The sequence below is a fragment of the Pteronotus mesoamericanus genome, unplaced genomic scaffold, assembly GCF_021234165.1.
Source record: "Pteronotus mesoamericanus isolate MK-2021 breed Mesoamerican mustached bat unplaced genomic scaffold, CSHL_Meso_final contig_56, whole genome shotgun sequence".
Lineage (NCBI taxonomy): Eukaryota > Metazoa > Chordata > Mammalia > Chiroptera > Mormoopidae > Pteronotus > Pteronotus mesoamericanus.
In genome coordinates, this window is record NW_026555201.1 from 32,562,816 (window position 1) to 32,583,732 (window position 20,917).

Genomic DNA, 20,917 nt, shown 5'->3' on the forward strand with positions numbered 1-20,917 from the left:
TGCCAAGCATCTCAAAGAAGAGGAAGACCGAATTCAACATGGGCATATTTCAGGCAAGGTGCCCCCAAAATTCAACCATGTAAAATTAATAAAATAATTTTAAAATTTGATTCCTCAATTAAATCCATTCCTCTTATTTATTTTTTAACATTCTCAAAGGGTTGTCAATAAATACTCTAAATATCTCTGAAGCTGTGCTAATGCTTCACTTGTCTGTAGTATAATTCTAAAATCCCGACATGCACGCAATACGGCATATAGCTGTTACCTTGAGGTAAATTCAAGGGTTTTGGTCAACAGTAATAAAGTACCTAAATGCCACATAGGTTAAAACTTCAAGCTTTATTGAGTCACTAATTTCATTCCTTTTGATCTGCTTTTTCTCCAAAAAACATCATTCCCCAGGTGACCCAAGTTCCTCTAGTTGTTTTCTTTGTGTTGTTTCTAGTTCTTCTAGTCTTTTACGAAGTAGAGAGAGTTCCCTTTGATGCTGTTCCTCCTTAAAAGCACAGAGAAAGAGAAAAAAAACACAGAAAAGGCTCAGAAAAAGAGACTTAGAAAAACTGGTGGAAAAATAACTTAGGCAGCAGCCTCAGTCCTCTTTCATTCAGGCCTGCACACCAGGCGAGGAAAGGACGCCCACTTGAGTCTGAGGACGCAGCAGCGTGTGCCACACTGCCAACCAGCCCTGCTTCTCTCCTGCCTCTGGCTCCAGCCTTAAGCAAAACCACAGATCTGCCCTCTTCTAGGTGTAAAATTCACCAGGAAGTGAATTAGAAAGGACTCACGCAGGGCCTAGGTGCTCTTACATGACAACTTCCTAACAAGACTGGAGTTTAATAGTTTATTATAAAGGAAGTACTTAGTCTGATTCAATTCGGTGACTAAAGTCTTACAGCATTATAAATCTAATTACTTATTAATATTTCATCTTCTGAAAATCATCCAACCAATGTGATTCCTTCAATAGCTCAAGTCCCTAATACAGTAGAGAATTAGCCCAGGTTTTAGAATCAGACAGATACAAGCTGAAACTCAACTCTGTCAATTATTAACTCTGACCTTAGGGAAGTCACTTCACCTCTCTGATTCGGTTTTATAATCTGTAAATTGGGAATAATAATACCTCTCCTCAAAGCATTTTTCATTGGGACTAAATAAAATATTATATGGAGAATGCAGTGCATTAGTAAATGCTTGATAATAGGATTACGTGAGTGAGCTACAAACTTTACTCAAAACACTCATCAATCAAGTTCTTTCTTTTTAATCACCTAATAGAAGATTTTACTCCTAGCACCATCACTAGAGAATAGAATAGATTCATATCCACTTTGCTTCTCAGCAAACTTCTCTGGTAAAGAAAGATTTGAGTGTTTTTCTGCACTTAAACAGGTGAAAACTTACAGGAATGTCTGACTAATTTTGGCCCTAAAATAAAAGCTCATACCTGCATATGTGGAGGAAAGGCGAGTTCCGTGCCTGGAATCAGGGTTGATGACTGAAAGCTGGCAGGATTGACAGAGGCTGTTGGAGGTATGTTAGGAACCAAAATTAAACTTCGAAATTCATTATGTCTTCTCTGTATATCCTTTAGTCTTTTTTGAAGCTTTGTATATTCTTCAAATGGAACATTTTGTCTTGAAAAGAAAAAAAAGTTTGTTTTTTAACAGTTATATCCTATTGAAGAACAGTATGATTCACAGAAGTTTAAATAGGAAGAGAAGGATTCCTAAATGATAAGGCTTATCTGTACACATTATATATAAAACTCTATCAATAAATAAGAACAGAAATATGAAATGATATCTTAATTATAGGTATTACTGTAACCACTGCATTGCAGGATATCAACTCATTTTGAAAGTTTATTTGCCAAGTAAAAATATTGATACTTTTATTTTCATTTCTACTCTACTCCCCAAACCCATGAAACCGGTAACTAAAAGGAGACAATTTAAATTCAAAGGGTGCCTTATTTTACAGAAGAAATCAAACAAATACAAAAAGACACGAGGTTGAAGCTTATGAAATTGCTGTTTTTTTCAGTAAAATATGGTCAAATATAGGGAATTTCATATTGTTCAACCTACTTTTTGAAAATGTAGCTTAAGGACAAAAGTGAAGTCCCAACATTAGAGAAAACATGACGTAGATAAAAAAGCGAACTTTTCAGGCCTTCACAGATCAACTTTTCAGACATGAATTTCCAGACCATCAACCAACACCAGTAATCAAATAGTTTCAAAACCTCTCAAAGTTGTAGAGGATCTGTGTCACAGCCGCCCAATCTTGAATTGATAATATTTCAAAATTAATGATTATGAAAGAGTTTGTATGTTGAATTTTGTTTTAGAATGAATCTGGTGGCATCTTTCTTTGGAACAGAGTATTATTATAAAATTGGCATTAATTCCAGAGTCTAGAAACTTCTTGGTTGTTATTAAAAAAAAAAACAACTGTTCACATTTTGGTAATTATACTCAAGAAGGCCAGAGTACATTTTAAAACACTACTGCTTGATATTATAGGCAATTTCCATTGTAGAAAAATATGACACTGTCTAAATTCTGAAGGGCTATCACTAATTAGCTGAATCTGCGAAGTTTTTATTGTTCACTTGAATCAAATGTGTCATCAATGCCACTACCACTTACTTAATATGGGAAATCTTCTCTGCTCAAAAATGTCGATTACTAGCTGTGCTTCGATGTAAATGAAAAACTGCAAGTTACAGCCCAGTAATGTGTCTCCACACCAAATCAAAAACTAATCTTTGATTCACAGTTGTAGCCACAATTTTAGTACTTCCTATGCAATTACTTCAATTGTCCTGTCACTGCGGCGAGAAACTCACCCCACCCCTGGCTACCAAAGCCAGTGACTGACCCTTCCTGTCAGTCCAACCATAACACAGACTCTGGCATGTGTTAGATGCCTTTGGGTTTGAAGGAAGAGTCTGTGTGGGGGGGGCGGATGGGCGGCAGGGGGATGGGGGAGGGGGATGGCGCCTGGAATGAATTAGGAATATAATGAATAGCCATAGAATTCTTTTAAATGTTTATTTTAAAAGAAAACAAAGTGCATAATGCCCAGAAACAAAGTTCTATAATATCAAAATAACCGCATAGGGGATATATACATACAAACACATTACCTATTTAACACCTGATTTTCTGTTTCCAATTCTTCTTTCTTTGCCTCCAAGACTTCTATTTTCTCCTGCAGTCTCTTCAATTTGTTTTCATAAAGAGATTTTCTCTAGAAAAAACAGTATGAAGAAGTATGTGAAGACAGTTTCCTTCCTATTTGAACAAAACTATACAATGATGAATATTTTACTCACCAAAACAATTTTATTTAAAGATAAATATTTTCAGTCACTACTAGGAACCAAGATTAGTAGATATGATTCTTACTGAAAATTGAAAAGATAATAAGCCACAGGCCTACCTCAGACTCTCCATGTGACAACCAGAACTATTATAAATGCCAAACAAGAAAACCGGTATCAATAACTAAATTGCTGCAAATAAAAAACCCTAAAAAGGGAAGGAGTCAAATTTTACTAATGAATTTGCCTGCTACCTGATAAGGAATCATGAGCTCTTCATTTTCAGAGAAGATATCATGTGTTTAAAAAAAAAAACTAAAACACTTAAAGTTAAAAGCATGTTTGCAATTGATAACTTGATACCAAAGCAGTAAATTAAAGAATCAGAAAGCTAAGAGAATTATGAGTGCGTTTCCATTTAAAAGTGCACCTTTCTGAATACTAAAAAAAAATTTAAAATAAGTTTACCACGAGAAAACTTTCTAATATAGAATAATTTTCATATGCAAAAGTAGTATATGAAAAAATAAGATTATTTTTCAGTTTTATAAGAAGGTTGTGTTTTTTACAGGAAAACACCTACAATAAATGCTGCATACCCTTTAGTAGCTACAGACGGACCTTTTAGGTATTTGTTTCCTTACCTATTTTTTTATTGCAGTATAAGAGACTTACAGAAAAATGCACGGAACAAAAATGCAAGGGAAAACGTAAAACCACAAAGCAAATGCTGGTGTTATAACCTCATAAATCAACAGCACTGCTAAACCAGAATTGCCCCTCCCTTTCTCCTTTCAGTCTCTATCACCTCCAGTCCTCTGAAAGGGTAGCCTACTAAATCCCTTACAAAGCTATACTTTAGTTTTGCCTATTTTTGAACTTCATATGAATGGAATCAGTTTACATTCTCATACAAATGGCTTTTATCTTTCACACAATATTGTGAGAATTATTCATCCTATTGCTTACAGGTATAGTTCATTCATTGATGCACACTGTACGCTACTAATGAATACTACATGGTTTATTATTTTACCCAGTCCACTATTAAGGGCCATCTTGGTTACTTCCAGTTGGGAACTAACACTGCTACGGGCATTCCTTCTCATACTTCCTATTGCTTCCCATCCCCCAGCACCCCACCTTGTGACTCCGCCCCTCTACTCTGGCAAAGGAACCACTCTTCTGTCCTTAACCACAACTACGTATTCATTCATTTATGGGCAATTTAGGACTCTCTCTCCATCCGTCCACCTACCCATGTCAAAGAAAGGAAATCATTCTCTTTTGTATCTGGATTTTTTGTTACTGTTCAACACTTGATCTATATGACTACACAATGTGTTACATGTTACCGCTCTTTTCCCTTGTTATGCTGTCATCCATTTTACAAATATCCTGCATTTTACATTCTCCTACTTATGGAAATTTGAATGTTTTCATTTTGAGACTATTATGAATAAAGTTTCTATGAACATTCCTGAACATGTTTTTGGTGGATATATGTACTCATTTCTCACTCATTATACCTAGAAGTGAGTCAGAGTATACATGTTTTAACTTCAGTAAATATTGCCAGTTTTCTTTAGTGGTTCTACTAATTACATGAGAGTTCCCATTGTTCTACATCCCTGTCAACACTTGGTGTGGTCAATCTTTAAATTTTAGCTATTTTGGTGGAGTAGAAGGGTATGTCAATGTACTTTGAACTTGTGTTTTCTTGATATCTAATCAGGGCGTTTACACAAACTGGACATGTGGATACTCCTTTTTTGTGAAGTGCCTTTCCTAGTCTTTTGCCTGTTAAAAAATGTTGAGTAATCTGTTTATTGATTTGTTGGAGTTTTTTAAATATATTCAGAATAAGAATCCATTATCAGATACATGGGGTGTGGCAAAAGTAGGTTTCCTGTTGTGAGTATACAAACAATTTATTATTGATTATGGTATTATTTTTCATACAAACAACTTTAAATCTACTTTTGTCCCATCCTGTAGGCACAGCAGATTGACATTATCTGTAATAATATTTTCTTTCAAGGACGTCATTTTATTTTTTTTTAAAGTCCTTAATTTTAATAAAATCCAGATTATCAACCATATCATTTATGGTTAGTGCTTTTTATGTCCCGTTTAAGAAATCTTTACTTATACCAAGATCTTAAGATTTTCTTCCCAAGTTTTCTTCTAGCAGCTTAATTATTTTAACTCTTCACATTTGGGTCTGTGGTTCATTTTTAATCTAATAAGGTTGGTTAAGGATAACCAACTGACAAAAAAAAAAGGAATGTCCTTTCCTATTGAAATTCTGTGGTAAATCAGGTGTTCATTTTCTCGTGGGTCTATTCCTGGTCTCTCTTCTGTTCTGATGTCAATTTGTCTATCCTTATGCCAGTACTACACTGTTTCCATTACTGTAGCTTATAATAGGTCTTAATATCTAATGGTATAATTCCTCTACCTTTGTTGATATTCTTCTAAATTGCCTTGGTTATTCTAGTCCTTGGTACTTTCATATGCATTTTAGAACCTACTTTCTAATTTCCACAAAGAACGTGCTACAATTTTGATTAGGGTTACACTTAATCTACAGATTAATTTGGGAAAAATTGACATTTTACTAATATCGACTCTTCCAAATCATGAACATGGTATAGTTTTTTGTTTTTTTAATCTAGGCCTTCTTTAATTTTTCTTAGCAAGATGTGTAGTTTCAGTGTAGAAGTCTTGCACATCTTACTTGTTTCTAAGTATTTTGGGCCTTTTTTAATGATAGTATAAATGGTGAATATCTTATTATTTTCTAATTGTTGTGTATGTGAAGTAAGATAACAGTCATCAGGGAAATGCAAATCAAAAACACATAAGATATCACCTCACGCCTGTTCAAATGGCTAGTATCAAAAAAAAAAAGAAGAAAAGAAATAATAAGTGTTGGCGAGGATATGGAGAAAATGGAACCCCGTGCATTACTGATGGGAATGCAAACTGGTACAGTCACTGAGGAAAACAGTATGGAGTTTTAAAAAATTAAATATTGAATTAACATATGCTCCAGCAATTCTACTTCTGGGTATTTATCTGAAGAAAACAAAACACGAACTCAAAAAAGATACATGCACCACTATATTCACTGCTGCATTTTTACAACAGCCAAGAAACAGAAGCAACCTTAATGTCTATCAGTAGACAAATACAGAAAATGTGAGATACACACACACACACACACACACACACACGAGTATTTTTCAGACACACACATACACACACACACGAGTATTTTTCAGACACACACACACACACACTTTTTTCAGACACACACACACATGCGCGCGCATGCGCACAGAGTATTTTTCAGCCATAAAAAAGAAAATCCTGACATTTGAGACAACACTGGTGGATCTTAAGAGCATAATTATGCTAAGTGAAATAAGCCAGACAAAGAAAGATAAAGTAACACATAATGTCACATGTTATGAAATCTAACACAAAAACAAAAGAAACTCCGAACTCATAGATATAGAAAACAGACTGGTGGTTGCCAGAGGCAGGGGTGGAGGGCATGTGAAATGGGTTCCTCCCATTTTTAACACACTCAGATTGTGAAGGGGGTTAAAGGTACAAACTTCTTGTTATAAAATAAGTCACGAAGAGGTAATGTACAGCATAGTAATTATAGTTAATACCACTGTATTGTACAGCTCCAAGTTGCTAAAACAGTGGATCTTAAAAGTTCACATCACAAGAAGAAAAAACTTTGTAACTGTGTGTGGCAATGAACACCAACTAGACTTCTGCAGAGATCATGTCACAGATGGTCCCCAACTTAGGATCGTTTGACTTACAATTTTTAAACTTTACAATAGTGCAAAAGCAATATGTGTAATAAATTACATGAGATATTCGACACTTCACTATAAAATAGCTTTGTGTTAGATGACTTTCCCAACTAAGGGCTAATGTAAGTGTTCTGGTCATGTTTAAGGTAAGCTAGGTCAAGCTATGTTGTTCTGTAGTTAGATGTATATAATGCATTTTTGACTTTTGATATTTTCACCTTACGATGGGTTTATCAGGATATAACCCCATCAAAAATCAAGTAGCTTCTGTATATGCAAATACTGAATCACTATGCTGTATACCTGAAATTAATGTTTATGTCAATTATAACTCAAAAAAATTCTATGCCCTGTAATAGCCTAAGATGACAAGTATAGTAAAATTATTCATGAGTACTTAAATTTAGCTATTTTTACAGAATTGTTAGAAATAATAAAAATAAATAGGATAACCAAAAAAGATAACTGATGTTTTTTCTTACCTGATCTTCCCCCAGCAATTTTTAAATTGCACATATTAACTTTAATAGTTTGATAAGTTTGTATTTTTTACTCATACATAATGATGTCATCTGTGTATAAGTTTGCTTTTTTTTAATCCATTCACCTAAAGAGATCTTGGTTGACTCTAAGTTTTGGCAGTAATGAATAAAGCTACTATAAACATTTATGTGCAGTTTTTTGGATGTCAACATAAGTTTTCAACTAATTTCAATCCCTAGGAGCATGATTGTTGGACTGGATAGTAAGACAATGCATAGCCTTGTAAGAATTGCCAAAGTGTCTTCCAGAATGGCTGTACCATATTGGAATCCCACCAGCAATGAATGAGAATTCCTGCTGTTCCAACTACTTGCCAATATTTGGAACTGTCAGTCAGTGTTTTGGATTTTGGTCTCTGTATTTTTTATTTAGAGCTGGGTATTACATATTAAAAATTGGTAAAATAACTTGAAGCCTACACCATTATTTTCCTTTAAAGTATATTTACATCTGTCTTTCAGGCAGCTAGGAACACTAACAATATGGATAAATAATCTAATTATAAGGACTGAGATGACCTGAAGCTGTGCTTTAATACTTGCAAAGGTGAGGTATAACCCTTCGGAGTCCAACCCAAAGCCCTAGTAGCCTTACCTAAGAAGGAATCTGAGTCCCTCTCTCTGGCAGATTCTGAACTTCAATTTTTATTCCCAAGCCTGGGAGGTTGTCAAAAGCTTTGCTTCACTTCTCAGCTGTCTCTTCTAAGAGAATCAGCAGTTTGCACTTAGGGAAAAGCAACCCCAAATGCCTTCTTCACCTCTTTAGGTTTCCTACTTTTCCAAGATGGCTAATTCTTCTCCACTCTTCATGTAGATATTTTAAAAAATATTTTGTCCAATTCTTCTCATTTTCATGTGGAGAACTGATTCAACATATTTTCTAAAGCCTGTATCTCATAATTCCATTTGCAAAAGCATACACTCCTTTTAGTTACTTTATGTCAATTAATAAAAGACATTTTGAAGATGGTAACGCTTAAGTACTTCATTATTATATGATTATATAAACCTGCGATCTTAAAATCTAGTTATATTTCTTCATTTGTATTGCTCATTTAAACTGTAATATAATACAAATTGTTTTACTTTCATTATCAATAAATCTTAACTGAACATACACACACACACATCTACAGAGAGAAAGAGAAAGTGAAGTAATATAAAATACAGGGATTTCTGAAAGGAATTCCAGTCTATAAGTACAAAAGAACAGGAACTGAACTGGTGACGTTTTTGCTTTGCAGGATGACACCCAACCAACTAGGCCACACTGGTCAGGGCTCAAGGACTCTTAAATAATCATGCTCAGTGACCACATATCCCTGATACCTTCCTTTCCCTGTGGCTTCTATTACAGCATACTATAGCTTCTATCTCTACGACCATTCTCCAGTAAATCAGTCTCCTCTTTCCAAGTCAACTTAGTTCTTATTCCTTTTGTTCTTCTATCACCTCCAAACTCTCCAGTGTCCATACATCTCTAATTTGAATTACTCATCTCCAAGCCTTACATCCCATAATTTCTTGTTATGCATACAATATCTTCACTTAAGCGTCTAGGACATGCCTTCATGGATACGTAGCCATCATTTCATATCTGACGTGTTTAGTCAAGTCAAATACGTCCACTCTTTGTACTCAACTGACACATGTTCTTAATTCCATTATATAACTCAAATTGCACCCTCTCAAGGATAAAATACCTCAGTTTTTTCTTTCTTCTTACTTAGCACAATTGTTTGTATTTTTTTTTTTCCTCCAGAATACTTCTGGAATTCACCCTTCACCTTCATTCCTATACCCCCATGCCTAAATTCCAGACTTCTTACCTTATTTTAAGTATACTATAATAGCTTCCTAACTGGCCTCCCTGTCTTCAGACTTTCTTCTCTCTGGCACACTAGTACTGAAACTTTTGTGTGCACCTGGGAGTGGTTAATAATATTCTTTAGGTATTGCATGTTATCGTATTTCTCCAATTAGATTATATGGTCATCGAGGGCAGAAATTAATCATGGCTTTTATTTTCCCCTCAGCATAAATATTAGACTGCACAACATAATCAACAGATATTTTACAACTTTGAGAATATGATTCATTAAAAAAAAAAATAACAGTATCTAACCAAGAATTATTTCAGAGAGATAGATCTTTGAATAAAAATAACAAGTTGTCACTTTAAGTGACTCGAAAGAAAAAGCACAACTCATTGTGCTCATAGTGGGAGACGCATCTTCATATTCACACTTCAGCAATGTGTAGAGGAACTATAAAGAAGTCATCACTCAGGGAAGAGCGACCCAACTCAAGATACCTCGTCAAACTTTTCCAAACAGATCAACACAGCAAATACCATTACCCAAAGACTCTGTCAAAAAACACTTACCAGAAATGACCTAAGCTTTGTACTTAAAAGATTGGAGTCATAAGTAAACAGTGAGGCACCTTATCTAGGGGGAAAAAAGCAAGCTGCTATTCCCCAGTGACAAGAACCTCTCACAGGAAAGTAGCTCTAAATAATTATGCTTTCTACCCTAGAATTAATATTTCGAGACTTGTTTTAGTTTTTCTGCATAAGAAAGTTATAATTTTTGTCCTTTAAAGAACCCAAAATGCCTGCTGCACTCTTATCAATTATATTTATTTAATCTTATAGCCACAATTTTCATAGAGAAGCATTATTGTTAACTTGAGTGAGGAAAGAGTTTGAATTAAAGAAATTATTTTCATAGTGATCAGTCTGCCACAAGACATAATACTCACATGTATTATACCTACAATGAAGAGAAAAACAGTAAAGTATTTCGAATCAAAGAAAGTGGGAAATTTAAAAAGTAATAGCTCAAAAGAAAAGCACAGGATTGAGAATAGAAGATGTATAGGTTTTAGTCACAGCAATGACTCTTACTAGTCAAGTTATCTTGACTACCTACCACTTTAGTGTCCTGACCTGAAACATTTTCTGAACGCTAAATTCCTCCTAGCCCTAAAATTCCGTATAGTTAAAGCCGTAAGCCCTTAGGGCAGTGCCCCACATAGTGGGACAGCTCTGGGTCACGATTATTCACTCAGTTGAGCTTAACAATTTCTATAGCTTCAAACCATAATCCACACATCACACTTTAAAAAGGGAAATGAATATTTACTATGTTCATACATAATTTGGCAGGTATTTCAGTAGAAAAATAATTCATCCCAGGTCACAATATTAATGAACAGTCCTTTTTCAGGCTTCTTAAAATAGCACCTCCCCCTCTCTGGTATACCTGTGATTAGTTGATAATCTCTCTCGCCACTGGATGTCACTTTTGCTCCAACAGAAATCAACCCAAACTAACCTCAATAATTAGAATCTGATCTTTAAGGTATTTATCTCTAAAACCTCAACACAAAAATTTCTCTCTGAAAGATCAAATCAGGTCTTATGATTTCTAGTGATCGCCAGCTCACACTTTGGTTTAGAGGCTTCTAGGCTTCAAACAGTAAAAGAAAGCATACGTAGAATTTCTAAGACCATCCCAAGCTATAAGAAAATTCACCGATAACCCAAGAATACCCATATGAAGCTCAGTACCTCCATGGCCTGAAAGAAAGGTGATATACACAGGGAAAAGCAACAATACAAGTATCTATATTTGAGTATGAAACACTAAAATTCCCATTTGTAAATGCTGTTTTCTAATCTCAATGATATACTACTTCAGCATTCTATAATGCTAAAATGTCATGTTTAACTATCAAATTAAACATACCAGTAAAATCTCAGTTTTAATTACACATGTTATTCTCCTAAAATAGTTATTATGTTTTACTCTTTAAAAATCACTCTAATAATCGACTTACTTTTTTCTGGGCGATTGCAGCTCGCTGAAGTTTCTCTTTAGCCTGATTATACTTTTCTTCTCTGTCTGTAACGCGTTCATGAAGTTTATGCTTTTCTTCCAACCACTGTATCTGTTTCTCTTCCAATGTCCTATCAGAAGAATGGAGGCAAAACATGGATGTTAACTCTTAGGATTAAACAAATATTATCACAAGTATAATCAAACTTGCTACCTATATGGCATTCAGAAAATAACATTGGTATTTGAAGTAAGATATTGTATTGCTTTACTCAATGAATAAAGAAGTTGTTCTTTGAGGGTTTTCAGAATACTGTGGTCAGGGAGAATTATAAAAAGCCATCTTCTCTAAATGTCTTATTCTTTTTCTATTTTTTAAAAGAATTCAAAAGTCCATAAAGCTCATTCTCTAGAAATAAAAAGTACATTACCTCAGACCCACTATACATTGTCAAAAGGTATTTGTAAATAGTTCCAAAAGCAGGTTCAACATGGAATCATTATTGAAATAACTAAATATAACATAGTAGAAAAAAAAGAAATAGTTGTACATTAAAAAAAAAAAAAAAGCAAACTCTACTTTTCAACTTCTAGCTGTGCTTTTTCAGCTTGGCTTCTTAAATTTCGGCACTCCTGTTTTAACCTCTCCACCATTTCCTTCAGTATTTGGTTTGAATTCAGCAATTCATTCTCTGACTGTGTAAGTGAGGTCACTTGGATCTGCAAACTACTGATTTGCTTAAAAGAGAAGAAAGAAGAGAAATGTTAAGGTCACTAAGCAAATTTAGTAGAGTGTAAGAGAGGCAGGGGATACTACACATCTTCCCTCACAAACAACCCACCCCATTGATGTGCCCGTGAAGACACTGAAATAATAAATAGAAGCATTAGATTTCATTAGCATAGGATCATTTCTTAATATAACCACCAGAAACAATCAACAATAATATAACTAAGTCTGTCACCGAATCCTCTTCTCTTCTTACAAAAATAAGTAGGCTACAAGAGGTACTGGGAGTGGGGAGAAGGTTTATTAGAGGATAACAGAGGTTAACCTTTATCTGGGAGTATGAAAACTTTTTTTTTTGCCCATGAAGAGTAGCTATATGCATAACTCATTTCACTGTGTTTTGCTCTATATGTGTGCTTCACAGATACTGCATTTATTTTACAAATTGAATGCAAGACTCCCACTCCCAGCAAAAATATTCTGACTCACTTTATTGCAGTATTTGCTTTATTGCAGTGGTCTGGAACAGACCCTCAATATCTCCCAGGTATGCTTGTAATTACCTAGTTACAAATTAACAGGCTAGGAAAATTCACATTGCTTTTAAGTTATATCCAAATAATCTTCACTTGGGACACAGTAACACTTCCTCACAAGGCCTCATTTTTCTTTCACTTCCTTTTAACTCTTAGACATCCTCTGAGAGAAGTTTAGAAGCAGAGAATCAAGAGCCTCAGAATTAAAGAACCAATTATGAGACTCCAGAGTCAAAAGAAAACAGATTCTTTATGCAATAAATTAAATAGGCGATCATTCCATTACTTCCTGATGGTAGCAAAGCCAAATAAGGCAAGATTATATATCCAAAGAGCAACTGACAGCAGAATAATGTAAAATGGCATGTCTCAGATTTCTATCTCAGAATGAATTTCTCCATGAAGAACTATTCAACTCTTTATTTTTAACTGGAGTTGAAATATTAAATCTGTATTACAGCTGACTGAACAAGCAACCTTCAAGGAACTTACTATTTCGCGTTAGATGACAGAAAGTCCAATGCCAATAACAACTAGGTAACTTTCCTTAGAGTATCCAACATTATGCCCTTCTGGTTGAGACTTAAAAACTGTAACTTCATATGCAAACCAATTTCAGCTACCGTGTAAATATAAACCCTAAAAATGAAATCCACACTACTTCACAATTTAAAAGGAAAAAAACCCCATTTTAAACAAAGGAGAATATAGAATTCAGTGAAGAACACTTTTCAATGTATTGTATATATAAATCTTTCCTGATTCCAAATAACTTTAGTTAAAATATAAATTTCCTTCCATAAGTACAACTCTTAGATTTCACAGGTATATAAGAAATAGTTCACGGAATGAGAAATGTAAAGTTACAAGTCAATCACACAAGTAACTTAAAAACCAGATGATTTTTCATATCAATTAAAAAAAAAAGATTTTATTTATTTATTTTCAGAGAGAAGGGAAGGGAGGGACAAAAGGCGGGAGAGAAACATCAGTCGGTTACTTCTTGCGCGCCCCCAACCAGGGGCCTGGTGCAGCCCAGGCCTGTGCTCTGACTGGGAACCACACCGGCGACCCTTTCGGTTCACAGGTTGGTACTCAGTCCACTAAGCCAGACCAGCCAGGGCTCAATTTTCAAAATTCAGAATATCAAAATACTATCCTTTAAACTATAATTAAAAAGTTCATCATGGGCCACAGTGTATAAATATCTTAAGAAAAACATCAGTTAACAAAAGAAGCTTACTAGAATTTAAAGAGATTTAAACATTTTTCTTTATCAAGTTCATCAATACATTATCAATTTTAATGATTAGATTTTCAGAATATCGATATATGAAATTCCAATAAAGATTCAAAATACAGATTTTAAGAAGGACTTAAGAAATAAAGCAAAGTTTTTTGCTAAAAAAATCGTACCTGTTTTAGGTCAGAATTTTCATTTTTCTCTTTTTCTGCATTTTCAATATTCACAATTTGTTGCTGAAGTTTTAACCTGAAAATCACAACCCAACAAAAGACATTTCTAAGAATCCACAGATCATATATTTCCCAGAATTAGATAATCATTCTACTGAGTGCCTATATTAATGCAAGGCACTGTGCTATGAATACTATAAACAAAATGATAAAGATTTTGACTTCAGACAGCCAAATTGTGTTCAAACATAACTAAAATTTAACATAAATTCCTGTTTTTGCTATAGAAAAAAATCTATAAACTATGAGCATAAAGAACATGAGAAATCAGATCTGTCTAGGAAGATGAGAGAAAACTACCTGGAGATTAAAATCTGATGCATAGGAGTTTGATAAACATGAGGAACAGCCTGAGCATATGGTCTTTGGTGGAAGAGCGCATAATGTGTTGCTAAGATATCAGAAAGTAATTTGGTTTAGAAGAAACTTTACAACCATACAGTATTTTACAAGCTACAAAATGCTTTTAGATGCACTGCTTCTTCACTTTTCACTGTAGTAGGTTAGGGAGCTCCAAATGTATCCTTAATGCCTACCATAATGTCAAAATATAACAGGCTTTTAATTAAGGTGGGACAATTTTCACTGTAGTAATTTCTCATAATATATCTATGAGCATAAGCAAAGTCTCCTTTATTATTCCAATTTTACAGATAAAACATTAAGACTTAACAAACTAAGGCCAAATCACATGGCTACCAAGCGGCTAAATCAAAAAAGGACCCAGGACTTCTGGCCAAGATGGCGTCGTAGACAAAAACAGTACTTGCCTCCTTACACAACCACATTAAAATTACAACTGACCTACAAAACAACTATCATTCAGAACCACCAGAAACTGAGCTGAATAGAAGTCCTACAAATGCGGAATTAAAGAAACCACACTGAGACTCTTAGACAGCGCAAAGATACAGAACACACCCCCATGTGGTGAATAAAAATCGGGAGTGATATCTCAGGAGTTAGAGGTCCCCGTCCCACACCAGGCCCCTCAGCCTAGGGTTCCAGTACCAGGAAGATAAATATCCCTAATTTATGGCTGTAGAAGCTAGTAGGAATTGAGGCTGTGGAAGACAGAAACTGCTGGACTCCCTGGCAGTCCAGACTTACACAGACTTAAAGGGCCCACACACAGACTTACTTGGATTCATTCCCTCTGAGCTCCAGAGTAGGGGCAGCAGACTGAAAGGCATCAGAAACACATAGGGAGAAACTAACTTATCTGCTATCAGGTCACCTGTCTCCCAGACAGAAGTGCTGGCAGAGTCCACTGTTTCTTTTCTGAGCCCTCCCCTCACAGAGCTGGCAGGCAGGGCCATATCTGAGACCCCATCAACATGGCTTATACTTCTTGCCCCAGCCTGGTGATTCCCTGAGCTCCTCCTGCCCCACCTAACTTTTGGGCCCACCCAAGCTGTTTTCAGTGGTTTTTCCATACAAATGGCCTGTCTTGGCCTATGCTTCAGATTTTCCTAAGTTCTCTCAAACAAACAGCATCTGGCTTCAGCAAGCCCCATAGCTCCCATTAAGTTGCCCCAAGACCAGCACTAGCAGCAGCTGGCCTTGGTTCATAGCCTGGACTTGAATGGACACCTCCAAGCCCAGCCCAAGTAGCAGCCATCTGCAGATCGCTTGATAGTTGCCAGGTGGGAACAGTGTCAGGGAATGAGCAAAAAAAGTGAAGGGATTAAGAAGTACAAACTGGTAGTTGCAGAATAGTCATGGGGATGTAAAGTACAGCACAGGGAACAGAGTAGCCAAAGAAAATATATGCCTGACCCATGGACGTGGACAACAGTGGTGGAGGGGGTGCTGTGTGGAGAGCAGCAAAGGGGAAAAATTGGGGAAATTGTAATAGCATAAACAATATAATGTTTTTAAAAGAGTTCCACAGGAGTTTGTTTCACAGTAATCAAAAATGTATGTAAAAGTTTCTTGTGAACAATAAAGCATACGGCAAATGTGAGGAAAAAAATAGGACCCAAGTCTTCCAACACCCAAGTTAGTGTCCCCCTCTCCTATTTCATTATGTTACAATTTTACTGATTTTAAATTCAGGATTTAAAAGAAAACTATCTAGCACAGGATAACATACTGTATTCTACAGAATATATTGTTAAGTTTTCGTCCCTGAGGTGAATAAACAAACATTTGTATCCTCCTCAAAGGAATATGTTCTCAGAGCTCTAAAACACAGAGTCTGTCAGGTGACCAAATGACTAACCTCATGAGAAAGACTTTATGATAATTAGGTTGAAGGACAAGCCCTCAATCTCTCCATTTCTAAAACTCTTCAAACACTTATCTCAAATAGAATTCATTTGGCACTTATTTTGAGTTTGGCATTATTAGCATTTATCAACCCAATTGGAACTGCTAATTGAGAAGACAACATTCTCAAAGTCCTAGGCCTGTAATTTAAACACTAATAAGAATTCAATAAATATTTGCTGATGGACTGAATGAACCAACCCAAATCCTGGATTAGATATTTAAATATGTATGATGATTGGACAATACGACATGGAAGAAACCATTACACCCATTGCTTTCAGAGATACATACATACAAATGACAAAAACAATGGATATAAAGGAAGAGGGTCAATCTTGTTCTTCCTCTGCTCCTCTGGCAGTACCAGCCATACTCTTTTATCTGGTAATTTTAGCTATATTATTAATCTCTCAAAGTTTCTGTACATGTCTCCCCTTAAAAGTTTATGAATGTTATTAACTCCATGCTTAGGTTATGAGCTAATAAAGATTTCTTTCTACAAAATCATGAAGATGACAATAAAGGAGAAAGAACTGTGGGTCCTAACTCATTCCAGAGTTAGGCCCCAAGTTATTTTAGCTCTGATTCAGATTCTGGATACACTTGGTAAATCAATGAAACAAGACCTTGTTAAACAAGCAATTGCAGCCTAACTGCTTTCTAAATAAGTTATGTAGTATAAAGAGAAACAATTATGCCCTACATACAAAGATTGAAGCCAAAGAAAACAATGGTAAAGAGCTTTTGAGTATCATTAAGATACAAAAAGAGTAAGAATACCACTATGGTAGAATAAAAGAAATGATACACAAAGTTTTCTTCAGTTCACCTTGCTGAAGCACTGCTGAGAGGCAAGCACACACTGATGTTTCTCTCCCTCTCTTTCTCCCTCTAAAATCTTTAATAAAAAAAGGAAAAAGAAAAAAGTTGAGCTGGAAGTCAAGGTCCTTAGTGACAGTTGGGGGATATCCTGTAAGTCAGTAGTTGGGGAGAAAGAAAGGAGTAAGATAGATGCAACGACTATCAAATGAAAAGCCATTTTAACCAATGCTAGTCAATGGTCTGGAAACGAGAGTGGGGTTCAGAAATACTGATTTCCTTTCCTGGTCCCTAGTTTCAGAACAGAGTAAAGAAGGAATAATTTCTACTTAAAAGGACTGCCAGGGAATATGCCCTCAGGACAAAGTCAGGTTTCAGTAAGGCGGTGTTTGGAAAAATGTGGAGACTGCAAAAAATTTATTGGCAATGGAACAGGGATTTCAGAGTTTATAGCACAACTTGTTAAGGGGAAAGCTTTAATGGGTTGGTGGTGGAGAAGAGTTGAAAGATAAAGAAAGATGAGTAATCTGGGGAATGAGGAAGTGCCTGATCAAGTACTTTACATTTTAAAAATAATTTTGGATATAATCGAAGGAGAAGTAGTGGGCAGACTGGAGAGCCAAGGTACAAAAGAGAATCAGCTATGGGAGAGTTCAAACGGAAACATTTGGAATAACAGTGAGATGGAGCTGTTTCAAGTTCTCTTCAAAGTACAGAATTGCCATTATGATGATTTTTGCCTCAGTTTTCTGTGGCAGGCAGCTGATATGTGTCATTTCAATGTCCAGCAAGTATTTACTGAGTGCCTACAAATGCTGGGCCCAGTCCTAAGTGTCGCAGATATGTCAGTGCAAAATTAAGACAGAATCCCTATTCTTAAGGAAGTGATACTCCAACAGTGCTTCCTGAGCTTTCTTTAAGCTGAAATGTGGCTAGTGTTACTGAGGAACTAAATTTTTAATTTTTTAAAATTTGAATTAATTTTAAATTATATTTAAATAGTTATATGTGACTAATAATTCCATATGAGACATGAAGGTTCTAGTGTAACCTCCTGGCTTCATTTGCTTTCAGTCTCCATTATCAAGGGAAAGCAATAGATAGATACGGCAAATAAGAGAAGCTGTACTGTGATTTCTCTATTGTTAAAGATCCCTAGAACAAATTTCGTAAGAATGGCAATTCTTAGATCAATGCACTGAAAGCAAGGTTCTTGCTTGTGAGCAATGGAAATTAATTTTGGCCATTATTAGCAAAAAGGGACTTTCCTGGAAGGATATATGAAACTCACTGAATCACCGGGGACCTTAGAATCAGTACCAAGCTAGAATAATTGACCAGAATCATGAGCAAGGACAAGACACAAGAACTGCCTAGACTTTCAAATGCTGCCATATATTCTTTCATCACTTACTTTGCAGTTCAAATTCTGAAAGAGAACTTGTCCAGCTGGCCAAGTAAAAGTCTCCCACTCCATACTAAGATGTTATACAACAGATATGTTATATCTAGGAGTACAAATAGAAAGGAGGATATATTAAATAACAGGTGTTTTTTTTTTAAAGTCTCTAAAAACCTTAAAAAAAATCAGAAAGCCACAAATGAAAATACAGCTCTGACTTTAAGCAATGCAGAAGATAAGGGGTATTCACTACATGGTATCTTAAATGATCAAGTTCCTTTTCCCTTAGCTATTACTGTTATTTCCCCAACACACCTCCCCTCACTTCAGATAACAAACTATGCATTATACCCCTCCCCCTGCAAATGTAATAAGCATAAAACTTGGGCTGAGTCAGAGCATCCCACTCCCCTGGCCACAGTGATGGGCCCAGGGGTGAGTATATAAACCAGAGCCAAACCCTTTTTCAGATGTTCCTAACTTGATTAATCAAGTAAGAACTCTGTCTCCTTTTGATCTTAAAATATAGACGTGGCTTCACAGAGAAAGCAGTGGGAGAAAAGCAGACACAGAAGTTAGAAGAGAGGAAGAAAGTAGGAGGAGAGAAGAATCCACACTCATCTGACCACATCTGAGTTCCTAGATCAAGGTGTCCATGAGACCAGCGCAATCCCTGTCCTTTCTATAACTTATGTCAGCCAATAAAGTCCCTTTTTATTGCTTGACTTAGTGGGCATTGGGTTACTGTCATAACCAAGCTGACTACTTTATCTTATTTAAAATCCTGTAATTTTTACATGTTTTTAATACAGACGACTTTACAGATTTTACAAACTCATTGTAGGGTGGGGCAGCCTTATGAAATACAGAATACTACTAGAATAATAATTTTATTATTTAGGTTAATGGTGAAGAAACCACTTTACTGAAAACAAGAGACTGGCATGTAATCAATAATTTAAAGCATCTGCAAAAGCAGTGATTAATCCTACTTATCAGAGATATTTACTGTTTGTAAATAAATGGACACTTTTGCTTTATACAATTTAGACCTTTCATTTCCTTAGCAAGATCTTTTTCTCTGTAGGCAGTCTCTTTCTGACCTATCACAGATTCTAAATCAGACAAGCTGCAATTATGATTATTTTAACAAATGATCAAAATAGACCTGGTTGATATAATTACTTATAAATCAGAAAATCACAGCTGTCATGAGAAAAAAAAAGCCTCAACTATAATCATTCAAATTTTGTTAATTTTTGTTCCTTCTGTTGCACTTTATGTTGGTGTCTATGTCCTTATTTTAAAGTAAGTTGGGGCCAATTACACACTACAAATGATCTGAAGAAGCAAAAGAAATGAAAGAAAAATTATCAAAGTGACTAATGAAATACAAAATGATTATATTAAAGAACATCTAAAGGAATGAAAACTGTTTTATGTGCAAATTAAAAAAAACCCTAATGGTCAACTTCATTATTGTTTTAAAGTAAAGACAAAATGCTGAAAATTTTATCACTGAAACAGAAGCCCAAACCAGAAGAAAAAGTCTTAAACTCTAACAGAAAATGGAATAAAACACCAAAGTGAGGTTCCTGGGGAGGGTCTCTCTCTTTCTCCCTTTGGGAGAATGTCAAGGGGAGATTTAAAAAACATCTGTTCTGAACAATCAGAAAAAGGTACCCACCTAAAAGAAAAGAATAAGACAAGATTGGCTCTCAAAATCTATTAGGTTTATAATTCTAGAATTGGAGAAGCTAACATTTAAATTGATAGTTCATAAAATCTGACCTTCATAAATGATACATGCATCTCTGCTTGAGGTAATACTTTCCTGAGTAATGAGAATCTAAAGCCTTGTCCCAAAACATAACTTACAACTTAATGAACATAATATTTAAAAACCTCTCAGCTTTGATTTATATAATTAGGAAGTCACTAAGTTTTTAGACTTTAAAAAACAGATACAGGGGCCTTCCAGATGGCTGAAGATTAACATGTTAATGTTCTGTAATAGTTCTATGTTATCCATATTTCCTTCAAAACAATGTAGAAAAGGGGAATAAATAAAGCCACAAAACAAACAAACAAAAAAAAAACACCCTTCACAATGATAGAGAGAA

At 35.3% G+C, this 20,917-nt stretch overlaps 1 protein-coding gene across 3 annotated transcripts in view; it reads right to left on the reverse strand.

Moving 5' to 3' along the window:
• Positions 1-241: 241 nt before the first annotated feature.
• CEP83 (centrosomal protein 83) overlaps positions 242-20,917 on the reverse strand; it is a 124,073-nt gene continuing 103,397 nt past the window's right edge. For all 3 annotated transcript variants that reach the window (XM_054580216.1, XM_054580217.1, XM_054580218.1), the window contains 6 exons: positions 14,240-14,315; positions 12,138-12,295; positions 11,559-11,688; positions 3,158-3,261; positions 1,451-1,640; positions 242-499 (listed from right to left, as the gene is read on the reverse strand). In XM_054580216.1, coding sequence (XP_054436191.1) covers positions 395-499; positions 1,451-1,640; positions 3,158-3,261; positions 11,559-11,688; positions 12,138-12,295; positions 14,240-14,315 — 763 coding nt within the window. In that variant the 3' untranslated portion in view covers positions 242-394. The remainder of the gene's footprint in view (positions 500-1,450; positions 1,641-3,157; positions 3,262-11,558; positions 11,689-12,137; positions 12,296-14,239; positions 14,316-20,917) is intronic.